At 47.7% G+C, this 13,789-nt stretch overlaps 1 protein-coding gene across 1 annotated transcript in view; it reads left to right on the plus strand.

The window, feature by feature from the left end:
- Positions 1 to 13,789, plus strand: part of triob (trio Rho guanine nucleotide exchange factor b) — a 93,411-nt gene that overhangs the window by 3,482 nt on the left and 76,140 nt on the right. Inside the window, exons 2-4 of the mRNA XM_062537915.1 lie at positions 7,389 to 7,463; positions 9,339 to 9,453; positions 11,342 to 11,534. Coding sequence (XP_062393899.1) covers positions 7,389 to 7,463; positions 9,339 to 9,453; positions 11,342 to 11,534 — 383 coding nt within the window. The remainder of the gene's footprint in view (positions 1 to 7,388; positions 7,464 to 9,338; positions 9,454 to 11,341; positions 11,535 to 13,789) is intronic.

A 13,789-nucleotide genomic window follows, 5' to 3' on the forward strand; every position in this document is an offset into this window, starting at 1 on the left:
CCAGCTCTCTCTCTCTCCATCTCTCTTTCCCCAGCTCTCTCTCTCTCCATCTCTCTTTCCCCAGCTCTCTCTCTCTCTCATCTCTCTTTCCCCAGCTCTCTCTCTCTCTCCATCTCTCTTTTCCCAGCTCTCTCTCCATCTCTCTTTCCCCTGCTCTCTCTCTCTCTCTCCATCTCTCTTTCCCCAGCTCTCTCTCTCTCCATCTCTCTCACCTCTCTGTCTTCCTCTCTTCTTTCCCTCCCTCGCTCGCTCCCTCCCTCCTCTGTTGTGCCGTTTTAATCTGTCCAGGGTCCTTCCCTGATTACACGGTATCTCTGCCTTACCCCACAGTCCCTCTCCCTCCCTCTCTCTGTGTGTGTGTGTGTGTTGTGTGCCTCTACAGACATACAGTACAGTCCTTGCCCAAATGTGCCATGAAATCTGTGAAGAAGATTTGCATAAGGAAAGATGCACTTGCCAAATCCTTTTGGCCGATTGGTCAACAGCTGCTAGCTTAGCTGGTTCTCCCCACCAGTGATAGGTCAGATGAGCTGTCCATCTGACACCCATATAGCAGGATTCTGGCCCTGGTCACACGCACACACACACACACACACACACACACACACACACACACACACACACACACACACACACACACACACACACACACACACACACACACACACACACACAGCTAGTATTCAGCCAGGGCCTCCCTTCAAAAGTTGCTAGGTTGCAAGAGTTACCAGGGCACCGTTCATGTACCCCCATCCTTCTATAGGAGAGACAGGTCATTGTTTATGGACAGTCAAAGCCTTTGCTGTGTGTGTGTGTGTGTGTGTGTGAGAGAGAGAGAGAGAGAGCGAGAGAGAGAGAGAGTGTGTATGTGTGTGTGTGTGTGTGTGTGTGTGTGTGTGTGAAAGAGGGCACAGTGTGTGAATAGTGTTCTTGGCTGTTGCAATGTGAGAGTCACTCTATCAGGTGTTTAGCGTTTGTATGTGTGAATGGTCTTCTCAGTTGTGGAGCGCTTCTGAGTGTGTGTGTGTGCATTTCTCAGGTGTGTGTGTGTGTGTTAGTGGTGTAAACATGAGCAGTGTTGAGGGCTTTCAGTGGCAGTATGCCCAGACTGGAACTGCGCTCATTCGTCTAGCAGGTAAAGTACACCAACCGCCAGCCTTCAGGATCCTCTCTGTGTTTAATTAGCTGCTGATACCTAGCACACTCACGCTGTTCTGAACAGGCCACAGTGCTGTAAACAAGAGGCAGATAGTCTGTCCATTATCATGTGAAGCTTTGAAGAGGGTTGTTTGCGTTACGCTGTAATAATCGAGGTTTGAGTGGCACATGTTATATCTCAAGCACAGGTCATTACAGTAATAGAAGGAGCTGGAAAGAGTCTCAAGGGAGAAGTTGGACACCGTGTTCTTAATAATGACTTTGTGTTCTAATTTTTTTTTTTTTTTTGATTTTGCACAGTCATGATTTAAGATGAGGACAGTGGTTAATGTTTCTGGTTTCTGCCTTCTCAGGATGCAATTTGCTTTTTTTTTTTTTAGATAAGATACATAGCTATGGGTAAGATTATACCGCTAGGATATACCCTGCAACAATAGTTTAAATGCTAAATGTTTCCCTGAGAAACTGGTTTTCAACTAATGTGACATAATGATACTTTAAATGCAATATATAATTGTTTGTTGAATGCATTGGGTTTGTACTACAAAAGCTTCATAGCTGCAGTATATTGGCAGCATGTTTTGTGATGCTGTGCGGTAAAAACCTGTTTTTACATTTATAATTTAAAAATGTTTCTGACCTGGAGAACTCGAATGAATAGAGAGGATGACTAAAAGAAGCTATTTGTCCTCCACAGGAGCATAGTCATGTAGATAAAATAAAATGCTGCCTACAAACACATCTTAAAGTGCTGTAAACTTGCATGGTGTCTCTTTAAGCAGAGCAGGGATATGGGAAGAGCTGTGGAAGCCCATTTCAAAGCCAAAGAGATGGGTGGGAAAGGAGGAGAGGAGGTGGGGGAGGAGGTGTGTGTGTGTGTGTGGGGGGGGGGGGGGTACAAGAGGAGAGAGAAGAGGATGTTCTGACGAGTGTGAGAGTAGTGTGACCCCTCTGTCACCAGTCCGCATGGGTCACTGCCGGTCAGACTCACTCTGCCCATCAGACCCATCTGGGCCAGTGGGAAGCGCAGCGGTTGCTAGCGGAGATGCCAACCCCAGACAGGGGCATCTGCCACAGTTCTGAGATAGAGCAGTGGGGGGGTGGGGGTAAGGGGGCGAGGGGGGGGGGGGGGGGGTTGGGGGGAGCAGCGCAGCTTAACTCCTATCACCATGGGGATCAGCATTAACAGTTAGTGGAGTGTGAGCAATCCGGCTGCCTGTTGGGAGTCCAGTGGGCATTAAGGAACATTCTGGAACAAGACGGAGGGGAATTTAGCAGGGCCTGTCACCCATCAAAATAAAAGGACTATGAGATTCAGATGCCTACTGCTCACAGACGGACTCCTGGCTGATCGTAGAGGTAGTGTGTGAGTGTGTGTGTTTCTGTGTGTGTGTCTGTGTGTTTCTGTGTTTGTATGTGTTTGTGTGTTTGTGTGTGTGTGTGTGTGTGTGTGTATGTGTGTGTGTGTTAGGGGGGGGGGGGGGGGGGGTGTAGGTTCTCAGGATGGATTTTCCAATTCAATACAGCTAGATAATAGAAGAGAAGTTACAATGACTGAAAAGTGACTTCTGAAAGACCCCCTTTGGAAACATCATGACACAGTGGTTTGTGTGTGAGAGTCAGACAGCCTGGCTAGATACACACTCTCACACACACACACACACACACACACACATCCACACACACACACACACACACAGGCACTTTCCATCTGTCCGAGGGACACCGTGTACCCTCTGTCTCTCTGTGGGTCAGCAGCAGAGGCCGGCATACCGAATCCTGGCCAGGTCAAATAGCCCGGCGTTCAGGATCCATTTAGCTCCAGTTAAAAGGGTTTGTGCTGTGGACGGTTGTGGATGGTAATGGACTGTTTCTGGGCCAGGTTGGACTCAAGGTGACCTGCCGCCAAAAGGGAGTTTATTCAGGGCCACAAGCACAAGGCAGGTGTAACAGGCCTTAACACCTCCCCGTTCACGTCCAGCGCCTGGATTTGGGTCCATTTTGTACTGTTTCTAAGGACTATTTGTTTGTTCATGTCTGTTTGTGCTAGCCAGGTTTGCATACGCTGTTGAGTCTTGCCGCTCCGTCCAGCTCATGATAGTTTTTGTTTATTTTTCTCTGTTTGTAAACTCAGGGCATTGCTGTGAAAGAGCTTAATACTACCACTCTGACTCAGTCTATTGAATAAACATAACAATGGATGATGATGATGATGATTCTTAACGCCGCTGAAAGAATCAGTCAAACTCACCTGACTTGGTGAAATGAATTGAACACAGAACTGATTCACCTTTAGAGGCGTTAGTTAGATCGTTGCTGCCAAGGTGAGTGACCACTGTTGCTGCAATGGCTGTTGCACCATATTGTCCATAGCATGGCTGCAGAGAGAGTAACCTAGACCCCTTACAGCTGGGGATGAGCCTTGGGTTCAAGACCTGAGGTGCACTCCAATTCACAAACATTCATGAAACTATTTTGTTCTGTGTGCCTTGTGTTTGCAGCGAATGTTTGCAAAGGAACACTAGCAAACAGGCAGTTGCTCTCGTCCTGATTATGATCTAGAGCCTAATTTACAGTCCAGGCCCTAATCATGAATCTAGAGCCCAGTCTGCAGTAATGAAACCGGATTGTGAAGCAAGAGCACATGTAGGGGAGGTGGACTGCGTAGACAGCAGACGATGTGGGCGTTCTAGAGAGAAGATGGTTGAGAGTTGGCGTTCTAGAGAGAAGACGGGGGAGAGCTGGGGTTCTAGAGAGAAGACGGGGGAGAGCTGGCGTTCTAGAGAGGAGACGGGGGAGAGCTGGCGTTCTAGAGAGGAGACGGGGGAGAGCTGGCGTTCTAGAGAGGAGACGGGGGAGAGCTGGCGTTCTAGAGAGGAGACGGGGGAGAGCTGGCGTTCTAGAGAGGAGACGGGGGAGAGCTGGCGTTCTAGAGAGGAGACGGGGGAGAGCTGGCGTTCTAGAGAGGAGACGGGGGAGAGCTGGGGTTCTAGAGAGAAGACGGGGGAGAGCTGGCGTTCTAGAGAGAAGACGGGGGAGAGCTGGCGTTCTAGAGAGAAGACGGGGGAGAGCTGGGGTTCTAGAGAGGAGACGGGGGAGAGCTGGCGTTCTAGAGAGAAGAAGGGGGAGAGCTGGCGCTCTAGAGCCGCATTATTCACATGCTCAATCACACTGCAAGTGGTACAGCTCAGCCTTTGAGGCAGCACTATATTTAGTAGCACCCAAGATAGGAGACACTAATGTAGTGTCCAACTTACACACACATAGCATGCACCAGTACACACACACACACCTCTCTGTTGCTGCCCCGCCTCCTCTCTCTCTCTCTCTCTCTCTCTGTCTCTCTCTCTCACACACACACACACACACATCTCTCTCTCTCTCTGTCTCTCTTAACACACACACGCGTGCACACACACACACACACACACACACACCAACACATATACACACATGCATGTATAGACACATTTATTTTCTTGCCTCTGTGAATCCCAACCCCCATAGACACCCCCACAGTGTTTGATAGCCATGTGTTTGGCATGTTACTGAGAGCATCAGATGCTGCCATGTCCAACTCAAATCAGTCCGACACATTTCAGGTTGTTTTTGTTCAATTTATGCCGAGAAATAATAATCCGTTTGGAGAATGAAAAACACTTATCCTGCCAAAAATCATGCATGATGAAAAGGCAGTTGTGCCTTAAATGAATTCTCTTTCTTCGCAAATTATGAAAATTAATTAAGCGAGAGTATTTTGAGTTAATGAAGTGAGTCAGGACCACTCTAAAAGTGATTTGTGTGCAGCACTTGAAAAGGTGTGGAGATCAGAAATGCAGCTCTCTCTCTCTCTCTCTGTCTATAAGCTCTGTTGGAGCCGCTACATGTAAAGTCTCTCTCTGTCTATAAGCTCTGTTGGAGCCGCTACCTGTAAAGTCTCTCTCTGTCTATAAGCTCTGTTGGAGCCGCTACATGTAAAGTCTCTCTCTGTCTATAAGCTCTGTTGGAGCCGCTACATGTAAAGTCTCTCTCTGTCTATAAGCTCTGTTGGAGCCGCTACATGTAAAGTCTCTCTCTGTCTATAAGCTCTGTTGGAGCCGCTACATGTAAAGTGATACCATTAGAAGAGGCGTCATCAAGACGGGATCTCAGCTCAGCCTCCCCTGGCCCTGGCAGTGCCATGCTAGATACTGTAGGTGCCACATCCATGAACCAGCAAATGAGCAAAATACAGTGGGCAGTATTTGTTGGCACATAGACACAAACACAAGCACACACTCTTTCACATACACGTACTCACACACTCACACACACACACACACACACCCTCCTTTTCACTCATATACATACATGCAGACACACACTCTCTCTCTCTCACACACACACACACACACACACACACAGACTCACTCACACACACACACCTCCCTCTTGCCCCTCTCTGAGGAAGGAAGTAGATGGCAATGAGGGAGCTCTCCAGGGTGCTGAAATCCTACTGAGTGCTGTTGAGTGCTACAGAGTGTTGTTGTGTTGGGCTGACATTTCTCAGTGTAACTCTTCTGTGTGCCACTGAGTGTCGTTGTGTTGGGCTGACATTTCTCAGTGTAACTGTTCTGTGTGTGCTCTCTATCTGCCACACTCCGGCCCAACCACGACACACTTTCAGTTTGGAACAAGGCACCGATATAACGCGTGTGATGAGAGGCGCTGTGGCTCACTGGATTTGAGCCCTCAACCCTACAACTCATTGCAAGCGCGTTTCGTGCTCGCTAGCTTCTCACCAGGGAGTGAGGTGTCCTGACTGCACGGCTCCGTAGCGTTCTTGTTGCCAGCGGCCATGCTTACGTAAGGAGACTCTACAATGGCACTCGGTGTCCACATCTGAGCTCTGACTCAGTGGAGATGAGGTAAACACCCACATGCCTGTCACGTGACCTCTGCCCTGACTCCAGGGAGGGAGGGAGGGAGGGAGGGGGGTAAAAGGGTAACAGAACAGGGGTTTCCCCACGTACAGATACCCCCCCCCCATGCTGCTGTTTTGGCCCAGACTGCCTCTGCTAGGGCAGATTACTCTGCTGTGTGCACCCTGCATAACGAATGAGTCTGAGCGGAACTGGACTGAACTGGAGTGGAGGGGAGGGGAGGGGAGGGGAGGGGAGGGGAGAGGAGGGTGAAGAATGGGCCAGCGATGAAGCTGACTCACTCAGAACAGCTTTGGTTCTTCTCATTCTCCTCCTACTCCTCTTCACCCTGCTGTCATCTCTCCATCATGGCCACTTTCCCCCTCATAAACACACACACACAAACACACACACACACAGAGACACACACACGACCTCTCCTGAGTCAGAGGAAGTGATGTCATGAAATGTGCCCTCAAGCACCCATACATCTGATATCCTCAGATGGTCTCCTGGCTTGGCAGGCGGAGCTTCTGTTGGTTCGGTATCTCATTGTGAGGAACAGTGCTCTACTGTTTATCGCTTGTTTATGTACTCAGTGGCACAGTACATCTTTTGGTATAAATGTTAACTCCTGGATGTTTCTTTTAGTTTGAGTAGTAGCTGTATTGTTGTTCTTGGCACTGGTATTTAAAGCAACACTAACACGTTTTTTGTACCTTGAAATAATGTTTTCAAAATCATTTCAGTGGTTCATCAACTCGTAACAGGGTGAACTGCACTTCTGCATTGCGTAAGTTTACTAAATCGGGTAGCAAATCTGTAGTTCAATGGAATGAGACATACTGTAATGTCTCAATGTCACACAATACATCATACTTTCATAAAATCATGCAATATACTCGACCTTGTCGGTGGACATCGCTATTTCCTGGATAAACAAATAGCTTGCGTGCGACAGAGTGAAAGTGCTCTAGTGTTGCTTAAAGCATTACTACTATAGGAGTGGAATGAAGCAGTGAAGATAGATGCAGAAGTAGCAGTGTTAGTGTCAGTGTTAGTTTCGATGGCTTTTTGTTATTACTTTATTATTATCAACTACTCTTTCTCTTTCTCTCTCTATATATATGTATTATATATATATACAGTATATACACACACATGTATAGCATAGTTTGTATTGCTGCACTTGTGCACTTATTTGGTGTTCCTGTGCTTGTGTTTTAACCCTGTTGTAGCCCTGCTCTGTGACTCTGTACTGGTCCTGTGGTGACCCCAGTGGTGATCCTAGGGTGACCCCAGTGGTGACTCCAGTGTTTCTGTCTGCAGGTTCCCACAGGAAGGAGCCTCTGAGGGCCGTAGATGTGCTTCCTGTCCTGAGAGAGAAGGTGGCCTACCTGTCAGGTAAGTCACACACCTGGACGACTCAGCCCCTCTCCATTGTCTCCTGCAGATCACGCTTATACACATCTACTTAAGGCCAGAATGCTCTTACCTAATGGCCCCACTGTTGGGAGAGGTCAGACAAAGGTTAGCAAGGTCACACACACACACACACACACACACTGACTGTTTTTCTGTCTGACTTCCTCATCTGATACTGTGACTGAGACAGAGCAGACTCTATGCTGTGCATGGATGGTATTTAACTATTAGAGTGATAGACTATTTTAGTAGTACTGTACCAGTCAAATAGTATAGACTATTTCCTGTATTTCCACATCACTGAAGAGTCAGTGTCTCATAAGCTATAGGCACCCTTTACTGAAGATTTGATTGAAGCCTCTCAGTACACCGTGACATTTAGCTTTCTCATGTTTATGCCAGATTTAGCATGGAGCTACTTTACAATTGCTCACTTAGTGAATGTGAAGAGCTTTTGTGGCTGGATCAGACGGGTGTTATTGCACAGGGGGACATTACAGTCACAGCAGGAGTTACAAGTCAAGAGATACCTGTTGTGGTGTGTTTGAATGCAGCGATAGACTGACTGTGTCTTAGAGACGCTGTGTTTTATGCGTCAGGCACCAGACTGGTTGATCTGGATTCCCCTCTCTCTCTCTCTCTCTCTCTCTCTCTCTCTCTCTCTCTCTCTCTCTCTCTCTCTCTCTCTCTCTCTCTCTCTCTCTCTCTCTCTCTCTCTCTCTCTCTCTCTCTCTCTCTCTCTCTCTCTCTCTCTGTCTCTGTCTCTGTCTCTGTCTCTGGTTTCTGCCCCTGACGTTGTCAATCCCAGTTGACATCTGAGGCATTTGTAATGTGCAGATGGCAAATTAGGGCACTGGGTTCTCTCCGCTGCTGCCCAAACCTGCCCGCCTCACAGCTGGCTTGGACCGGCTCAGACGCTCTCCTCTCCTCTCCTCTCCTCTCCTCTCCTCTCCTCTCCTCCGCTCCGCTCTGCAGAGTGAGAGTCTGTTGGGTTCTGACCCACATAAAGTCATGGATGTTTCATCGCCACTCGCACCACTGCACCACCGGCCACAGCGTTGGAGCTGAGCTTGTGCCTTGTTGTTGGCCTTGATTGGCCTTTTTTTCAGCCTTTACTGACAGGACGGTAGAGATCGGTCAGGAAATGAGTGGGCAGAGAGACCCAGGCCTGGGTCAAACCTAGATCTCTGTGGGCGCTAGACCCAAATGACCCAGGCCTGGGTCAAACCTAGATCCCTGTGGACGCTAGACCCAAATGACCCAGGCCTGGGTCAAACCTAGATCCCTGTGGGTGCTAGACCCAAATGACCCCAGGCCTGGGTCAAACCTAGATCCCTGTGAGTGCTAGACCCAAATGACCCAGGCCTGGGTCAAACCTAGATCCCTGTGAGTGCTAGACCCAAATCTGGCATGGGACACTGACGATATATCTCCTCCTACAGGTGGTACTTCTGGTAAGATGTACAGTAGTGCACAGCTCTGGCCAAGGGGTGTTTTACTGTATATTTGGTCATTTGTCATTTGCACAATGCTGCTAACTTTAATGATGATTAGAGAAATGCACCAAAGCGACTGAGGAAAAACTGTAATTACAGCTTCATTCGGCCCCTAATATTCGCCAGTAAGGTGAGTCACGCTATACAGTACCATACTACGCATCACATGAGAGGCCATGATAGGCCGGATGCCTGGGTTTGTGTATGTAATTGTGGCTACAATTACCATGCTCACTCTGTGACCTCATTCTTTTGGCTCCTGTGTGATACTTTGGTGTGTGTGTGTGTGTGTGTGTGTGTGTGTGTGTGTGTGTGTGTGTGTGTGTGTGTGTGTGTGTGTGTGTGTGTGTGTGTGCAGGGGGTAGAGATCGGCGAGGCGGCCCCATCCTCACCTTCCCGGCCCCCAGTGACCCCGAGCGCCTCAGACAGGAGGACCTGCGCCCCCTACTGGAGTATCTCTCCACTGTCCCAAGGTACTGAGCTCAGAACACACACACACACACACACACACACACATACATATACATACACACACACACATATACATACACACACACACACACACACACACACACACACACATTACACACACACACACACACACACACACACACACACACACACACACACACACACACACACACACATACATACATATACATACACACATCCACATCTATCCATCTATCTGTCTACTGTATCTATCTATCTATCTATCTATCCGTCCATCTATCTTGTATTACTCTCTGCAGAGGAGACCTCTCTCTCCTTTCTCTCTCAACCCTCTCTCTTTCTCCCTCCCCCTCTCTCCCCCTCTCTTTCTCCCCTCCCTCTCTCCATCTCTACCTCCCTCTCTTCCCTCTCTCTTTCTCCCCTCCCTCACTCCTTGTCTCCCTTCCTCTCTCCCCTCTCTCTTTCTCCCCCTCTCTTTCCCTCTCTCTCTCTCTTTCTCCCCCTCTCTTTCCCTCTCTCTCTCTCTTTCTCCCTCCCTCTCTCCCCCCTCTGTCTCAGCCCATTCACTGAGCCCAATATTAGTCAGGGCTGTTGTGTTCATGCTGCCAGTTGGGGCGGCAGGGCAGACTAGGAGGGCAAGAGAAGCCATTGGGGTGGTAGATGTTGCACTGAGTCTGACTGGATATAGGCTGGTAAGAGCTCTGCTACAACACACACACACACACACACACACAGAGGGGCAACAGAAGCGATTGGGGTGGTAGATGTTGCACTGATTCTGACTGGATATAGGCTGGTAAGAGCTCTGCTACAACACACACACAGAGGGGCAACAGAAGCGATTGGGGTGGTAGATGTTGCACTGAGTCTGACTGGATATAGGCTGGTAAGAGCTCTGCTACAACACACACACAGAGGGGCAACAGAAGCGATTGGGGTGGTAGATGTTGCAGTGGGTCTGACTGGATATAGGCTGGTAAGAGCTCTGCTACAACACACACACAGAGGGGCAACAGAAGCGATTGGGGTGGTAGATGTTGCACTGATTCTGACTGGATATAGGCTGGTAAGAGCTCTGCTACAACACACACACAGAGGGGCAACAGAAGCGATTGGGGTGGTAGATGTTGCAGTGGGTCTGACTGGATATAGGCTGGTAAGAGCTCTGCTACAACACACACACAGAGGGACAAGTTCCATTTCTTTGCTTATTTCTAGAAGCCTTGTTTTTTTATAATCAAGTGCATGTTTGGGTAACAGTGTGTAACAGAGACTGTGTTTTATTACTGTCAGTGTGAAATGGAGATATTACTGTAATGCTTGAAGGTTTGTTTTGGCTTTTAAAAGCCTTAAATTACTTCCTATGCTATGCTGTGCTGTGTTTTTGGATTATTCTAATCTTCTTACAATATCACAGTTTTGTGATATTAATGGTCTCTTATTTGATTTTCTAGTGGTTAGTTATTTGATATAGTTTCAAGATGTCCTCAACCTTTTTGTTGGTAAAATGTAGGATATTTGGTAAAAGATAGAGGTCAACAAATATTAGCGTCATGCTTTTTAGCCACAGCATTGTGAAGAAGCACTCAAATTTGTCTTAAGTTATCGCTGAGTGTTTTTGTGAGCTTTTACCCAGACATCTTCTTGTGATGACTCCGTGTGTGTGTGCGTGTGTGTCTGTGCGTGTTTGTGTGTCTGTGCATGTTTGTGTGTGTGCGTGTGTGTGTGTGTGTGTGTGTGTGTGTGTGTGTGTGTGTGTGTGTGTGTGTGTGTGTGTGTGTGTGTGTGTGTGTTATTTAGTGTTTTTGTTATCTGTGTTTAAACTGAGGACTATGTCTTTGAATTTGACAATGATAATGAACGTGTGTCTTGTGTGTGTGTGTGTGTGTGTGTGTGTGTGTGTGCCAGCGAGGAGGCGTGCCGGCATGGCTTCACGGTGATCGTGGACACGCGTAGCTCGCGGTGGGACGTGATCAAGCCGCTGCTGAAGACGCTGCAGGACTCGTTCCCGCGCTGCGTCCACACGGCCCTCATCATCAAGCCCGAGAGCGTCTGGCTCAAGCACCGCAGCTCCCTCGGCAGCGCCAAGTTTGAGTTCGAGGTAACACACTCACCTGCCTCTAACACACACACACACACCTGTCTCTAACACACACACCTGTCTCTAATACACACACCTGTCTCTAACACACACACCTGTCTCTAACACACACACCTGTCTCTTAACACACACTCACCTGTCTTTAACACACTCACCTGTTTCACACTCTTTCACACTTACACACACTCCTGTCTCTAACACACACACCTGTCTCTAACACACACACACTCCTGTCTCTAACACACACACACACCTGTCTCTAACACACTCACCTGTCTCTTAACACACACTCACCTGTCTTTAACACACTCACCTGTTTCACACTCTTTCACACTTACACACAATCCTGTCTCTAACACACTCACCTGTCTCTAACACACACACACACCTGTCTCTAACACACACACACACCTGTCTCTAACACACTCACCTGTCTCTAACACACACACACACCTGTCTCTAACACACACACACTCCTGTCTCTAACACACACACCTGTCTCTTAACACACACTCACCTGTCTCTAACACACAGACCTGTCTCTTAACACACACACACACCAGTCTCTAACACACTTGCCCGTTTGTAACAAACTCACCCGTTTCACACACTTTCACACATACGCACTCTCCCATTTCACACTCTTTCACACATACACACTCACCTGTTTCTGACACACTCTTTCACATTTAAACACTCACCAGTTTCACACATACACACAAACACACACTTCCATTTCACACCCTTTCACACATACACACACTTCCATTTCACACTCTTTCACACATACACACTCACCTGTTTCTAACATGCTCTTTCACACATACACACACACTCACCTGTTTCTGACACTCTCTTTCACTCATACACACTCACCTGTTTCTAACACATTTCTTTACATTCTCTCTCTCTCTCCCTCACACACACACACACACACACACTCACAGATGCAGCAGATGTACTCGGTGTGATATTGACACAGGAAGTCCTGGGTAGGGACTGTGGCTGAGAGAGTAAGATGAATGAAGATCTAGATAAGAGGGAATAGAAAATGTTTAGGTTCCGGTAGATCTCTCCAGAAAACTGGGACAGAGAGAACGAGAGGAAATCGATATGCTAAAACAGTAGCCTGTGACTCATTCAGTCATGGAGCAAGATGCTTTTAGTGAGCAGTGGGCCCTGATATAGCCCTAATATGGCCCTGATATAGCTCTGATATGACCCTAATATGGCCCTGATATAGCTCTGATATGGCCCTGATATGGCTCTGATATGGCCCTGATATAGCTCTGATATGGCCCTGATATGGCCCTGATACAGCTCTAATCTGACTCTGATCTGGCCCTGATATGGCTCTGATATGGCCCTATATATCCTTGGTCTGGTTCTGTTCTGGTCTTGTACAGTAAGTTGTGTATAGCTGTACCATACCGTACCAGGTGTGCTATGGATAGCTGTTTAAAGATGGAACACCTGACAACTGCTATGTTAGCACCTCAGAGTGCCACTGCATAGCGACTAGTCAACAACTGTTATGAAAGACTTGGAGTAGTAAAAATAAGTAGTCATGACTCCCCTACAGCGAGGGAGTGTGTGTGTCACTGCAGTGGAAGAGTGTTAAAAATAGTGCCTGCCCTCTTTCCCTACGCCTGTGGGAGACTGAGAATCATTAGGATTAATTACGGGAGGTGGATTCAAAGGCTCGGCTATAAAAACGCCGCAATCTAAGAACCTTGTAACCTCCCACAAGTCTCTGCATCAGGTTTGAAGTGTTGCCGCGGAGACAAACACATTAGATTAGTCATTTTTTTGCTACCTCTTTTCTGACAATGTGAGAATGGATTTAGTGCTACTTAGCTAAACCATGTTAGTGTGTGTGTGTGTGTCTGTGTGTGTGTGTGTGTGTGTTTGTGTGTGTGTGTGTGTGTGTGTGTTTGTGTGTCTGTGTGTGGGTAGAGACCATCATGACATGAACAAGTCCATAATACCTTAATTATGCTCTGAGAAAGAGTTTGGACTTTTATAGAGCCTATTACTTCAGTCGTCAAAGCTTTTCAAGTTGCAGTCTGAATGAACACCTCATACACACACACACAGACACACACACACACACACACACAAGCACATACACACACACACACACAAGCATAAATCAGAAAATGTGTTCTTTCAGCTTTCAGGCTGAATGGAAATGGTTTCCCACCTCCATGCACTCACAGGCAACGCACACACACAACCCTTTTCACACAGATACA

This window comes from Sardina pilchardus, chromosome 6 (assembly GCF_963854185.1).
Source record: "Sardina pilchardus chromosome 6, fSarPil1.1, whole genome shotgun sequence".
NCBI lineage: Eukaryota > Metazoa > Chordata > Actinopteri > Clupeiformes > Clupeidae > Sardina > Sardina pilchardus.